Raw genomic sequence first — 15,976 nt, 5'->3', positions numbered from 1 at the left:
GGAGCAGGGAGCTTAGCGCATTTTTTAACAATTTCATTTTTTTGTCTGCTCCTGATTCACAACAGTTTGAGTAAATTAATACTCATAATTGCAATTTTAAGCTTAGTTTACTTTATATTTTTAATCAATAGAAAAACGGATTAAAAAAAATGTTAAAAACACCAAAAACACAGTTTTCGTTGGAGTGGGTCTTTAAAGGAACTGGTCAGCTGTTTATAATGTGTTTAAATGGTGCTTTAACCCTTGTGCCATCTTAGCTGACCCCACCCTTACATTGACATGTTGTCCCTATGACAAAGGTGGATAAAGGTGGAAAAATTTGATGAAGATCACAAATCATTGAAGAAAAAAGGTTCAGAGCACTGTTTAGTGGGTCTAAATGACCCAACTCCCAATGTTAAAGTGCCTAGGATAGCACAAGGGGTTAAACACATATTTGTACATTGTTATTAAAAGGTTGAGGGAACAATGACCATAATAAAAAATAAAACATTATTAGTGTGAGACAGAGAGAAAAACTGGCTGTGATTTTTTTTTTTTTTTGCTATTGTTGCAGGATGCTATTTTCCCCAAAAAGCATCAATGTGGTCAGAAAGAAAAATACAGAAAAATGCAGAACCGAGATTTTAAACAGGATGCAATATTATATTTCAGTTGTTGCATTAAAATATAAGAAAGTTAACAAAAGCTAAATAAATGGGGGTTTGGACTGGAACTATTTGGACTCTTATCAGCAGTTACATTTGAATGATGCCTGTTTATAGTCCCCGAAGGCACAAAAATGTTCTGAATAAGTGTTGTTCTGCAAAGCACAACCGAAACAATGAGGAACAACTCACAAAAAACAAGTCCATATCGTGGTGCATGCATTTGTTAAATTGAAATGCATTCTTCCATTGCACATATTGATCGTCTGCAAAAAGAGGGGGAATAAATTACTCATTGGATTCAGAGTTTTGCTTCTAATGGGAATCATTCATCAGCCATCTCCCTGTCCTGCTGGGTCTGTGTTACACCAAACCAGCAGCTCGTGCTAACGAATTAAAAAATGATTCACTCCACCTTTGCTCCCGGCACTTATCAATTATCACAAGCCGATATTTTGTTATACAATACCATTTGTTGTGCCAGCAAATTCACCTTGTACATTTCCGGCTTGGATTAGATGGTTGAAAAAGAGAAACCTATAAAGAAAAAAGATGTACCGAGTTGTGCATTAAATGGAAAAAACGATGTAAAAATAATCTAAAAACCGTAACTTTTTAAAAACATTTAGTTTGCTTGGATAATTAAAGCTCCTCAGCCTCAGAGCGGTTCCAGAAGTCACAGCTCCGACTTACTGAAGCTGTTAACGTCAGGCAATACAGATTGCAGCTCTGAACGTGCATTTTAGTAGCTGCCTGAGATGGTGCCAAATTCCAGGTGGTGAGATGATGGTGCTAAGTGCAGGACTGGGGGGAGAGAGGGGGGTCCTCAGGATATGGACGGAGAAAGGAACAATAGATTTTCTGATAAAACGGGTCCCAGAGCTTGAGGGGCTTCAGCAGACTAATTGACAGAGACATAATGAGAGCTTTTAAGCAGCTTGTCTCACAGGAAGACTTTCCCTCTGCCTGCCTCTTTACCTTTGCCACTTGGTATGCGTGATATTTAATTAACAGTTGAAAGATTTCGAGATAAAAAATACAGTGGTACATCTCCTAATGTGAAAGATTGATAAGCACCTGAGATATCAGACTCATTACAAACTTCAACTGGGTGTTTGGTCATCGTTTAGTAAGTTTTAGTGCTGAAAGGGTTCTGTGGTTTAGTTAGGTTTGTTTTTTTTAACTTTCTGTCACCAAGCCAATGGGGCCGCTCCTCTTCATGCCTGTTCTTGAGGAGGGTCACCGGGGCCGGACTTCATGTTCCCTGTCCCTGAAGACTGTTGCCGTTTGTCCCCCTTGGATGTGTTTCCTATTCCAGAGGAGGGTCGCAGAGCCGTTTCCCTATCATGCTTCCTGTCCCCGGGGAGAGCTGTCGGGGCCGCTCCCCTTCATGCCTGCGGTTCTCTGATACCCCACACATCCGTCTGGCTGCAGGAGCCCCAACTATTTTCTGAACATGTTCTTGTTTTGTTCCTCCAGGTCCCCTCCTCTCGGGTGTTTTGGGCATCTGGGATATGGCATTTTGGGGAGGGGAACTGTATGGATTTTGTTCTTTGGTTTGGTTTTTCAGTTGAGTTCTTGGTTTTGGTCATGTTTTTGAGTATTCCCCTATCAATCACTCCAGGTTCATGTTGATCATCCACAGCTGTTTTCATTTCTGTCAGTTCCTCTCAGTCTATTTGAGGGTCTGGTTTTCAGTTCATCCTTGTCAGGAAACCTTATTTTTGTTTAGTCCTTGCTGTGTTTTTCTGTATTGATGTTGCACTTTGGTTATTTATTTATTGGGTATTTATTTGGTGTATTTGAGTTGTTGTTTTTTCAGCTTTAAAATAATAAGGCTGATTGTCGATGCTCCAAACGCAATATTGTTGTTTTAATGACAATAACAAATGAATCTTGAATCTCTGCTTTGCCATCCTATTGGTTTCTCCATGGTTTTTGTTACGTTCCGGTTACATTATTAAATGTTTTAGTTTCTGTTACCAAGCCTGGTCTTCTGCATTTTTTGGTCCTACATCACCAGTTCCTGATAGGTGCAGGCATGTCCAAAGTCTGGCTTGTGGGCCAAACGTGCCTCATCTTCAAATCTCTTCCAGCCCACATGCTGCTGTCATAAAAAGGGCCCCCCGGCACTTTCTTAAAACTATAATTTCTTGATTGTGATTGGCTAAATTACATCTTAAGATGTTTTGATGCGGCAACAACCTGTGCTTACTTGACCATGAGGGGCTAGCCAAAAAAAGGGAAAATAAGATGTTATTTTCCTGTTTATATACTTTAAATTTAGACGTTTACAGTAAGCATTTAATGGTAACTATAATGTATAAGTTTTCATATGAGCCCAGATTTATTGTTGACAAAAGACACTTTTTTTAATTTTATTTCTGGTCTTCAAATCATAAAATCCCAGTAATTTTGGTAAAAAATAAATGTGAAATTATTATTTTTTCTATAATAAGCAATGAAAATTATCCTATGGTATAAAGATGTACCCTAAATACTTCTTTGCATTAACGTTTTATTTTAGGAGTTGAAAGAATGCAGGGTGATTGGATGAACCCTCACACATTTTTACCCCACCAAATATGGCTCTCTTTCCAAACAGTTTGGACACCCCTGTTCTACTGTGTCCTTGGGTTTTCTTAGCATTTTGCCAATATACAATACCAGAAATGCTTTGAAACTCCTCTGCTTTATCACGCTGCCACCATATTTCCACACCTCAACGTCCTCTTCACTTCACACAATCTTATCTTCTGTACTCATTCTGGCATCTCTGCATGCTTTTTCCTGTGCATGGCTTGTAGATAAATGCTATGCTTGCTCTATTACACGATCACAATCAAAATGCTAACCTGGGTTTAACATTTGTTATGGCCCGGGTCTGTCAGGACAAACCTGATAAAAACAAATTTAATCTGTTTTTTATTTTTTTTACTGCATATATTTGCTCTGAAAAAACAGTTTGAATAAACTCCATTGGAGGCCAAATTATTCTCCTGTTTCTGTTACCTGTTGGCCTATCTTAGACTTGGACGATCATCTAGTAATATATTCTAACATATTCTTTTTTGGTATAATTCTATTAGGAATCAGCTGCCTAAGTGCATTAATTTGTTTAAAAAATGTTTCCTGTAGCATCACCTCTGTTTTTTTTTGTGTCATTATGAAAACTAATGATAATTAAAGTTGTATAAGCGTGCTCCACATTTATAAATGATTAGAATGAATCAACATGTGAATGACTGTGACTAAGAATGTATGCCTTTGAACTGATGAATTTGGTTTTAAATTGATTTAATTTGCAATTGAGATGATAGAATGTATAAAAACACAGTTAATGTTAGAAAGGCTGGATTTACATCCACAAGTGAATTTCTGCTGCTAAGCGTCTTGTTTTCTGATTTAGAATAACTGCGTCATTAAGAAAAGAAAAACAAAAACATGCAGGTTATCAGCCTCTGTGACAATGTTATGTAATAAAATGGTTTTCTGGGATTATTTATTTTGAGGTATTTATTCCACTTTAGCTAATCCTATGCTGTTTATTTAAACTTTTTTTCACCCATACTCACCACAGGGAAGCCCTTTACAGGACAAAGACAGGAAATACAATACAATCCTAATCTCCTGAAGATTGTTTATTTCAGGAACAGTTAAAAATCCAAAATAAATCCAGCCTTTTTTCTAAACTAAAACACAACAAACAAAATTGACTAATCCTATCATCCTCCTTCTACGCATTGTACAGTCTGGCTTTGAGAAATAAACTCCCAAAAAGACCTAAAATCATCAACATTACACACGTTCTTTTTGTTTTTTAATGATGTTATTGATAGTAAATTGCACCAACTACTCAACCATTTAACATTTAAATTAATAGTTTATCAAATGCCCTTATGTAACTTAATTGCCATTTTCTTTCCTCTGACAAATTTTGCACAAGTCTGTCATTAATAACTACACATCTTTTGTGAAAAGTTGGTGCATAACAGTTGAATTCAAAATTGAAGGACAGCGGGGATGGCCACAGGGCGTTGGCAGCAGCATCGCCGTCTGGTGATGATTGGATGATTTATAAATGTCTTAGGACGGCGGCCATCCATATCAAGTGCCTCCGGTAGCCGGGTGGTAAATGAAAAATGGGCCATACTGGACCACAGGTCATTCGCAACTCAGATTTTGAGCAGAGATTATAATCTTGTCAATTTACAAGTTTACGAATCTTTAGACGACATGTTTCCCAAGACACCCAACAAGGGCAAAGCCCCAGGGCCCAAAAGAATAAAGTCCACCCACAGCAATGGTTTTCTTTGAATGAAGAGCATCAGTGCATCAATGCCATCTCCCCAGCAGCAGACTTTCATCATCAAAAATATACAAGTATCAATCAAATATTATTTTATTCAATTTATAATGTACACACAAATATGGAACATTTTACATATGTTTTACCTTTTTTTGAGGACTAATTTTCAATATTAGTTATTATGTTTTTGCTAAAATATATGGATAAAATAAATCATTGTTTACTTGATCAGATTAAAAGTAAATGTTTAGGCAAATCTGCAGAATAGAGATTGTTACTCACTCTGAGCGTGTTCACCTGAAGCGGGAGTCCTGTGATTTCCACCTGTGCGATGTCGTCTGCATGAGCACTGACCCCATGAATGAACAGGACTGGCTGACTGTCCACAACATCACGCACAGGAGCCAAATTTAGATCCGCGTCCACATAGAAGCTGGGATCTGACACGTCAAACGTCGCGTTCTTGTTCCCTGCACAGTCATCAAACTCCACTGTAAGAAACACAAAGAACAGGTAGATGTTTTGACATTGTTCTGAACAAAAAATAACAACAACAAAAAAAAAAATTCAGGAATAACGATAATGTCAAGGAAAACAGGCCCCCTTGACAGTCACTGAGGTACCTGCTGTGATGTTAAGAAAAGAACTTGAGGGGCTGTCAAACAAACCATAACAGCAAGAATCTTTCAGATACAAACAAATACCCTGAGGAAATACATAGAACCTGCACGAAGAGCTGACTCAAAGTGTTAGCGATGCTACAAAAGGGAAGCCGTCACTTTTTACTGGCTGATCTACTGCTGATGACCTGCTGTTGCTGTTTTGAAGTCGTTTATACAGTAGAGAATACAGTGACACAGGCTGAGGGAGGAAAGTGTCACCATCATTCCGCCAGCATTGGAATGAAGTACATGTGGTCTGGCAGAGGGAGACAAAGATCCCACCAGGAATTAACCACCCCACCCCATGTTCAGCAACAAGATTCCGCTTCCTCCACAATCCATCCTCCCATCCCTGGTCCCTCACCTCTACTGTTCCTCCCTCAGTGGATCACTAGGGGAGGGTTTGTGTTGATGTTTGCAGAGTGTTATATCAAGTTGTTGAAAAATGAAAATGGATCTGTAAGGTTGCAGTTCAGTGCAAGTGTCAATAGCTGCGGGCGCAAAATATCTTTGATCGGATTAGAATTGAACTGTGTACATGGTCCCACAAAAACTTTGTTTGATTATAACGAACATTTGCATACGCCAAACCTCCGGTCGGAATAAATCATTTGGACATGCGCAAAACTATCTGAAATACCTGAAATGGCCGGTATTTATATTTTCGACCCCACAAGATAGCACAAGGGTTACTTTTCTGCCACGACACTACTGCTCATCATCATCATGTATCAAAGGAGACGTCTGCGTTTTCTTCAGGCCATGGAGCGGCGAGCTCCTTACATGTGGGAGGGGCTACGGATGACGCTGTTTTGGGGAATGGTGGTTGGTGATTTCACAGAGGAGTTGTGGATCCAACAATTCATTAGGTAAATTTATCATCGCAAATCCAATTTTCGCAATTTCATATTCAATGGAACCGCAACTAGTGAAAGAACAAGGAAGGGCAAGAAGGGGTGAAGCAGGGGAGGCACAGACATATCGTCCTACGGAATTTTCCTTTTTTCCATTTAACTAAGAATTTACATCAACTGAGTGAGGTTGGTCTTGATTTTTTTTTGGAGGTTGCTCCCTTTTATTAACAAAACACCAAATGATCCAAACACAAATATCAATGCTGGAAAAAAAATGTATTTTTCCAAAATGACCAAAACTGCAGTTATTACAGCCATAAAAAAGGAAAATGGAATCCTCCCCAATTTGAATTTTAGACCAACTTCTAATCTTTATTTCTAAAACAAAATTATAAAAAAAAAATCGTTTTACTTTTCCAGTCAGGCATCACTCAAAGCACTGCACTTGTTAGAAAAACAACATTTGTGCAAATAAAAGACTCAGGAAAGGCATCAGTTTTGGGGAACTGCTTGATCTAAGAGCAGCCTCTGATGCCATGAACCATAAAATCCTTCTCGACACGCTGGGAAGGGGGCTGGGATTATCAGATACAGTCCACAGTTGGGTCTTAAATGCAGGGGTTATGTTGTTTCCATGGTGATCATACATCCAAGAGGGTGGCCATGTAATGCATAGTTCCTGAGGATTCAATTCTTGGACTTCTGCTTTTGAATTGCACTTTCAGTCTTTCGGATCATGTGGACGGAAATCAACTTTTACAATCTACTAAGGTCTTGTTGCTGCGCAGAGCAGCTACACTCGGATGAAGTCAACCTTCCTCCATTTAAAATCAAAAAAAAATATAGAAGTAAAAAGATTCTGAAGAGCCAAGGTTTAGTGGAATAAAAACAAGCATGAAAACAATGTGAGTATCAGTGTTTACAACAAATCTAGTTAAATACAATAAATAGAAAATACTCTAAAAACAAAATAAAAAGTACACGACAGGGTTTTACCATTTTTTACATTACAAAGTATTCTTCATAAAGCAGTTTCTCCTTTGTTTGGGTTTAGGATGAAAACAACCCTTTTGTCTATTAATGTTCTGTTCACCGATGCATATAAACCAGTTATTTATGAGCAGATTTTTCCATAAGCCTTCTCTTCTAGGAGCACACAAGCAAAATGCCACAATGAATGGTAAGAAAAAAGGAAAAGATGGCAAGAAAAAGCTATAATGCTAAAACCTATATTTTCATTTCAGAAATGCTGACGTAGAAAAGCAAGTCTTACAGCGTTTGGATTTATAAAGTGACAGTTGGGTTCTGCAGGCAGCTCAGCGCACAGCAGGGATGACTACAGTTGTTCAGTATAGCGGCTTACTGCCAAAATTAGCATGCATTTTCAGCAGGAAGGGTTGCAGCATCCAATGGTTGCTTAAAAGGACGAGAAAAAAAAAAACACAGGACAAGGGAGAATTAAATAAACTTCCCAAAATCTGTTTTTACAGATTATCTTTTGTATGTTTCCAACGAAATTACAATGCAGATTATAGAGCCTGATGCAAAGATGCAAGCATGCCTCTAATTTATCAGTTTGAACAAAGGTTTTTTTTTGGGTTTTTTTCCATCAAACTGGTACAAAGTCAAACTGTGAAAGTCCACGACCTGTTTTTTCTGATAATTAAAACTCCGCTGACCAGTGTTTCTCAAAGCTTTCATTTGACACACTTAACCTTTGTGACCGTTTCGTCTTAATCTCCTTCCCTGCAGAAGGTTTTGAAGTCTTTCAAGACTGGATAGAATCATTCCCCGCCGTCTGATTGATGAACGGAGGAGGAAGATAAAAACTGGAGTGAAGAACGGGAAAAATAAAACAACGGATGGAGGGAGCAGTGCAGAAAATAACAGAAAAGGAAACGCCGCAATGGACAATGGAGGAGAGCTACAAAGTCAACAACCTCTTCTCCAGGGAAACAGCTCATCTTACAGCTCAACTCTCACTTCCAAGTCAAAGCATGAAAGATGTGTTCATTTCCATTCCCATTACAAGGCTCAGATTTATTTCAATAACATGGGCCGGCTCTTTAGAGTCTGCAAATTGCAGCGCCAGTGTCAGAGGCATTTCAAAGGCAGCCAAAGAGTGTTTGATGGTATTCTAATGTTGTCAGGTTTGGGGGGGATTTTAGAAGAGAGCATGTTGAGCTGATGGCTTTGAAGTCAGACAACAATGACAGAATACAACTTACCCCACTCAGCATCAGCACCACCACACCCCGACGTCTTTTCAGCTCGGGATTGAAAGAGCAGAGCACAACACGGATAAGGGTCATTAAAACCCCTAACTGGTGATTCAGAATGAAAAGCAGGGTTAGGAGAGGCTCTTTAACTTCCTCTGCAAGTTCGACTTTCAAGTTCCATGTAGGCCAAAAATTCCCCACTGAGCCCATGAATGTGCACTGTTTATCTGGGAAATGATGAAAAAACGTGGTATTATAAGGAAACCGTGTTGTGACCATGACAACATTTAAAAAACATGTATCAGATAATCTTAAAACTGTATTTCTGAACGTTTATCTATTCAAATCGTTGTGAATCAGGAGCGGACGAAAGAAATCATATTTGTGACGTAGGAAATACACTGGGCTGGCCACAACTAATAGATCCCTAGATGTCTTTGTTTTCTGTCTGAGCTGGAATCTGGGTCAAAACTGTACGGCTTGATGGCTCCAATATCGTTTTTGTTGCACTGCCACTGTTAGGTTGGGGGTGTGAGGGGCTGTAAGCTTGCGGGAGGGCACATAATCATAGACCTGTCAGTGTGGACAGGAAGGGGGGTCAGGTTATTACGCACCAACAGTTCCAGCAGCTAATGAACTCCTGCCGCTCTACAGAAACTATGTCCTGGAAAATTACAGAACTTTGGATTCCGGCTAAAAACGGGATAGTCAAAGCGTTCACATGGGAACGCTTTGAAAATAGATCAAAAGATGATTGAAGTGGTACTTTAAAGGATTGAACTACAGACAAATGGTTATTTCTTTATTGAACAGGTATTACTTTTCATTTAGAGGATGTTTTACTAATTGATTTTAAGATTTACAGTTAATTTGTTTTGGCAGGGATCTCTCATTTAACACACAATAGACAAAATCCGAAAAAATACTGATTTTTTTTTTTTTAGTTTCTCTAGATGTTTTAAGGCTGTGAAACCACGAAATACACTTTCTATTCCTTTCTCAAACAGACATTAACATTTTCATTCTTTTCTCTCTTGTTTGAAATCTCAAAGTTCAAACCTCAGGACTCAGGCTGTAAAAACGAAATTCACTAAAAAATCTGCAAGGTGTTGTGTCTACTGCACTCGCATTGCCAAACAAAGAGACTCCTACTTTATTTGTTTTATGGATGCACCAGAGTATTTTATTTTATTTTATTCAACCTTTATTTTACCAGGAAGTGCCATTGAGATAAGATCACAATAAAAACAAATTTAAAACAAAATAAATTAGAAATAAAATACAAATATGATACAATACAATATGAATAATATAACAAAAGTTTGTTGTATTAATATAAAATAAGCTGAATTCTGTCATGGCTAACATGCCACATGGGAGTTTCTGCTGCTCATTTCTAAAAACACTGATCACCAAGTGAGATCACGCGTGAGGAAACAATGCCAGGCATTCTTCAAAGCTCCTGAATGCTTCTGAGACACTTCTCTCCGTTGACATATTTGCTGTTTTCCCATCATAAGGAAGTTGAAATCTTTATTTGGTTTCCACCAACACAAGTCAAACTTCACCTTCCATTCCTGACGTGTGTGAACACCTTCACGTTTTTGCCTCTAGAGTTGGGAGCAGCTTTACTCAATGCTGAACTCGTGAGCTGCATGCAATCAGTCTGCCATGCTTTCAGTAGTGACTCACTTGGCAGCTTATGATTACCTTTGATGCAACAACAGGAAGGGTGCCATGACTGCATAGGAGCAGAAACAGTGAGAAAGGTGGAGGAGTATGCAAGAGAGAGCAGCATACAGCGAGCTGCAAATCAACGGTGTGACTGCAAGGAGCTGGGAAGAAAAACTAACAAGAACATGTGGAGCAGTGGTGAGCAGATGTAGAAATAAACACGGTGAAAAAGGAAGTTTCTGCACTGTATGAGGTAAATGGGGTTAGCACACAAAACTGCAATGTGAGCATTTTCCTGTGACTTTTAGTCATGCTATAAAAACAACTACAGCGTGCCCCACAATGCAGCAAACACCAAGATTTTACACTTTCACTGAACGGGTTCCACCATCTAGCAGCCTTTTTTTGCAGGATCATAGTCAAGCTTACAGGAGACGATGCTGTGAATCTCAGTCTCATCTTAAAATAAAATCATAAAAGCCAAATTTAGTTTAAGTTTAACTCAGATCTCAGTCACACCAGACACTGCTTTGTCTTTGTCAGATGCAGGTAACTGTAAAAGTCTAATGATACAGTTCAATATCATCTGCACAATTATGACAAACTGTTCCAACACTACAAAACACAATTGGCTTGGCAAATTTTTGTCCTCTGACTTCTTGTTCCAAAGGTGTGTTCATAAACCTGCTGCTCCCACCCTGTGTGGGAGGAGCTACCATCAAAGGTTTTTAGCTTCATCGCTACATGGAAGATACAAATGGTGTTGAGATTAGGTTTATTTTATTTTTGTTGACGAGCTCTACAAGTCAAATCAAACTTTATTTATTAAAAGCGCTTCTAATGCACTGCACAGGTCAAAGTGCTTCACATTAAAAGACAAAAACATACACTGGTGTTGCAATAAAAACCCAACCCACCCTTCACCCTCCTCTCTGTTAGCACATGACCCCACCAACAATGAATACTTGTAAATTACAGAATATTGGTAATCTCTTCATACCAGGGCCCAGCTCGGTCACAGGCACATCGCCGCAGTGCTCGACAACAGGATCGGTAATCGCGCCTCCATGTCAGAGATCATTCAGACTCTCCCAATAAGATGCGTTGCTGTCCCGCAACAGTCCAAGGCCGGAATACAATAATAATGAAATTAAGAAATCTTTTTTTTCATTATTGTATCCATACAAATTAGAAAAAAAAAAAAAAAATCAGGAGAACAAGCTGCAACGATCAACCGTAGACTTTAGCTGCTGATTACATCATCACCACGCCACTGACAAAACTGAGTTCCACCAAATTTTCCCCAAAGTTCTGACATTTGGAATATTCTGCCCAAAATGTGCTGTCTCTAAAAAACTGTGCCGAGCCAAACATTCAAAACACATCACCGGACCTTTTACTGTGTTTTACATCATTTTATCAGTGTGTGGTCATATTATGAACATTGAATGGAAGCCCCTGCATCGCCAGTCACGTTGGGTGGAAATGTATCTTACGTGTGCGTAAATTGACCCAAAGGGAGCATGTACAGTACAAGCTGAAAAAAGCAGAGGTCCAAGAATCGAACCCTGAGGCACCCCGAATGTCAGAGTCACGCTTTCTGATTTATAATCATGAATAAAAACAGTTCTCCTGCCTTCAGGATTAAATCTGACTCAACTGTTGACTGTACCTAAACATACCTCAACCTATCCGACATGTCAAGCAGAACTCGATTTTCCACAGTATCAAAGACTGCACTCACGCCAATTAGTGCTATCAGTGATGTTTTTTTAGGTTTTTGGTCAAAAGTTTATTATTAGAATAAAAAAAATCATGTACTTTACAAACCGAGACAAAGCTCAATTCAAAACTTTCAACATATCATTGAAGAAAAATGGAAAAGGAACAGTGTAACATCGACATTCCTTTTTCTTTTTTTAGAGAGAGCTTTTACATTGGTTCCAGTCTTTTCCGTGAACACAAAAATTGAATTTCTTTTCTCCGAGCTGTCAAGACCTTAAGTTTTGCTTTGAGGTCTTTTGAAGACTATTTTCTGTCTTGTAACAAAATGTCAAGTCTCCATGATGGGAGCGATGTGAATCCGAGGAGTAATTCTGAAGGCAGCAGCCTGGGTGTGTTCGAGCTGATAGCTGCCACATCTAACCAGGCAGACAATGCTCACCCTTACAAAAGTGAAAAAGATAAATAAATAAAAAATAGACTGCTCAGGAGAACACCATTCTCAAATAATCACCTGACATTAGAGAGAGCTGCTGTAGGGAATGTATTTACACCCTGAATTGAATTTTACCCAAAGTTTCCTGTGGCGGAGCATTGTGTAAGGCCCATTACTGGGATTCAATAGTAAAAAGGCTTGGGTTCATCTCACGACGCGAAAATTCTGACAGACTTTACCCTCCGCAGCTGTCCCAACAGCACGTCCTTTCATCTGGACTTTGGGAAATGGTTTAACCTCTCTATCTGTACAATCAATGTAACGTTTCTCCCATGTGAGGTGGCAGTATGCTGCTCATCAGGTGAGGCAGGAAAAGTTATGGTAATTCTATTTTGATGTAAGCTGCTGTCCGCTGCTGTATGGCACAGACCAAAGCCAATTAAAGCAGTTACTTTCTGATCTGAAGCAGTATCAAAGGGTTCTCGTCTGCAATGTTTAAAGGTCAGGCCAGCAGGCTAAATCTTTTTATTCCGTCTTTTCCTCCCCCTCTCCTCAGCTTCAAATTCCTCTGTTGTCTTGAGTTCTTAGCATTTCTTCTGTTTTTTGACTTTTGTATGAACCAAAACTTTTCTCCGTTTAAGGGTATAAATCTACAGGGTTCTGGTGCTTAGAGATATGTGTCCTTTACTGTGATACATTCAGAAAGAGCCCTTCCCTCTTTGCAAAAAGCTGACCACCTCAGAATCCAGAACCATTTTCACTCATCTTTTTGGGTGCAAATAAAATGAACTGTACTTTCTGTCATCAGACTTCAAAAGGGACCAGTGTTTTTATCCAAGCGTTTCTGCAATGCTGCTGCATGGGAAGCAGTGAAAATTAGGAAAGCAAAAGCTAGGGTATGCACTAAATATATAAAAATGCAATCTTTTAGTTGCACCAAGACAAAAGGAGTTTGAGAAAAACAAACTCTGAAAAGGTTTGAACGTGCCTGCCTGAATTTATTTTTTATTTGTTTGATACAAGGACAGCACATATTAATAAATATTCCTTTTTCATCTGCAGTTCCTGGCTATATGTTAAAATCACCCTAAAAGATCAAGATAAAATTACATTTTTACACAACCTTACGTAGATAAATTAAACTAAACTAAACGCCTTGAAAGTCACTCTCTAAAGCCATCAATAACCAAACAAACTTACACTTCAGTGTTTCCCTTCGTAAACCAGAAATCCTTTCTAAACGCTGGGTCCATGGACTCATAAAGGCAGCCGTTGACTTGTATTAGCCTGATAACTTTAGTCAAGCTTACAGAAAGAAAGCTTGCCTTTGATGTTATCCTATTATGCATGTTCCAAGACTCAAATAAAAAAGAAATTCTGAAAGTTACGGATTTGTTGTTGAACATTTGCTTGATACCAAGTCATCCTCCCTTTTTTTATTCATCATAAATCCACTCAGAAACATGCACACGAGAATAACGTTAAAGAAAAAGCAGCAATAAATTCAAAAGCTGTGGTCACGCCATAGAATTCTTCATAGGCAATAGTGACGTTTCTCTAAAACCTAGAAGGAACATCGTGTAAATACAATAGTCACAGGTATTCAGTGAAGTAGTAAAACTGTTGTGTTGAGGTAGAATTACTCTTTATTTTTCACAATATATGAGATAACATAAATGTGATTTTAAGGGCAGAATGAAAATGTGTATATGCCATTTCTGTTTCAAAATCCTGATAATAAGAAGAATTGTGTGCATCTTAATGATTAATAAACTTAGAGCTTTTATTTTTGTACAAGCAAAGTAATTTAAGACTTTGCCATATGAGTAAGATGTGTTTGAGGACTTTTTTTAAGTCTACCAATGATTCAAGTTTTCTTCAAACCCCTTGACTTTGATTTAGGTTTTAATGGCTGCAGCAGAGTTAGCAGCAGTGAAACTCTTCCATGCAATAGCTCAGCTTTTGCATATGCCAGATGTTAAGCTGCATGGGAGTTGCATATGAATTTGCAGCTGCATCATAATGACAAGACTGGAAAACAAATTCAGATTTTACAGCTTTCTTGGCAGCACTGCACTCTGCAGACTTAGCTAAGCTATTTTCCATTTGCTGTTCTGTAACAGTATCAAAAAAATGTTTTCAGAGCGCAAAATTATAATAAACTGAATTTCTGTTGTTATATATTTTACAACTTCGCTGATATTTGTGTAATGACAATTTTAGGCACAAAAATGAAAACAAGCAGGATCGTTTAGACTTATTTTTCTTGATTCATTCATATTTTCTGGGCACTTTGTTTTGGCATAGTTGCAAATAAGCAGAATTTAATCACCAGTTTTAAAACATCTCTTTGTTTTTCTGATGATAATTTAATCTTTATGCAGAAAGATAGAAATATATTTTTTATTTGCATCAGGCCCCCACTTAGGGGGTTTTCAACATTTATCAACAACTATTGTTTTTTTCCAGAGGACTCACAGTAAAATCATATAATATATGCATTTATTTGCGTTGAATTTGCATGATTTACCTACAAAAATCAGTCAGTATTCTTCAGTAATTGGGGCAGAGCAGACAGGAGTGTGGAGGTAAGAGAATATCGTTTCTTAACACTTATCGGACAAGTTGAATATATATTAATTGCTGTGCAGGCTAGAAATGTTTAGTCGACAAACTTTAGAGTTGGGTGTTCCAAGGTTACAGCTGCTTAAAGAATAACATGTTTAAGTCTCCATTTTAAACTCAAAATAGCATTTCTTGCCTGAGTTTTATGTGGAAATGAAAAAAAGCTAAATGAAAACATATCAGGCTACCTGGGAAACTGAGAAACCCCTAAGGTAAGTCTGACAAGGTTAACAACAACAGCAATTTTGAAAAAGGTGACTGAGGTTTATTCAAGCACCACTGCAAACTTCAATAAGCCGGTGTTTGGCATTTTGTGTTAGTGCTGATGTGTCAGATGTCAGACGAAGACAATGACGAATGACAAAAGCAGTAGAATGTACACTACAGTAAAGAAAATCAACTGATCACTCAGGTCTACAGATGGGTAGTGCTTGGATTTTATCTAGTGTCTGTGCAGAATCGGTACTTTTAAAACAGTTCTGGTGCCTAAATGGTGCTCCAACTGGTGCTTCAAAATTTAAAATGAAGCAAACTTTTTCCAAAAACATTTAGGTGTGAAAAGCAGCACAAGAGGAAGGTGAAGGAGAGGGCTTGAACAACAGTCTGCACTAAACACAGATTTCTTCGCTCATCGCCATTATGTTGGTCTTTTTTGGGAGCGTTGTTCCCCATTCCGCTCCGTGACCACATACTGTGTATAAGAACAAGCCTTGTATATCCAGCTGAGCAAATCTTTTTCGATGGAGTTGATAGCATTGATGGGTAATTAAAGATTTTTAAATGGTTCTTTGAAAACATCTTTCACCATTCAATTATAACTGGATATTA

At 38.3% G+C, this 15,976-nt stretch overlaps 1 protein-coding gene across 2 annotated transcripts in view; it reads right to left on the bottom strand.

Annotated features, from left to right (window-relative positions):
* The window catches only part of cdh13 (cadherin 13), a 347,025-nt gene that overhangs the window by 219,661 nt on the left and 111,388 nt on the right, over positions 1-15,976 (bottom strand). Inside the window, exon 3 of one of the 2 annotated variants that reach the window (XM_020704255.2) lies at positions 5,254-5,447. In XM_020704255.2, coding sequence (XP_020559914.1) covers positions 5,254-5,447 — 194 coding nt within the window. Of the gene's footprint in view, positions 1-5,238; positions 5,448-15,976 lie in introns of both variants that reach the window. The other variant, XM_011476480.3, reaches the window with a different exon arrangement.

The sequence above is a fragment of the Oryzias latipes genome, chromosome 6, assembly GCF_002234675.1.
Source record: "Oryzias latipes chromosome 6, ASM223467v1".
NCBI lineage: Eukaryota > Metazoa > Chordata > Actinopteri > Beloniformes > Adrianichthyidae > Oryzias > Oryzias latipes.
This window is presented reverse-complemented; position numbering and strand designations above follow the sequence as displayed.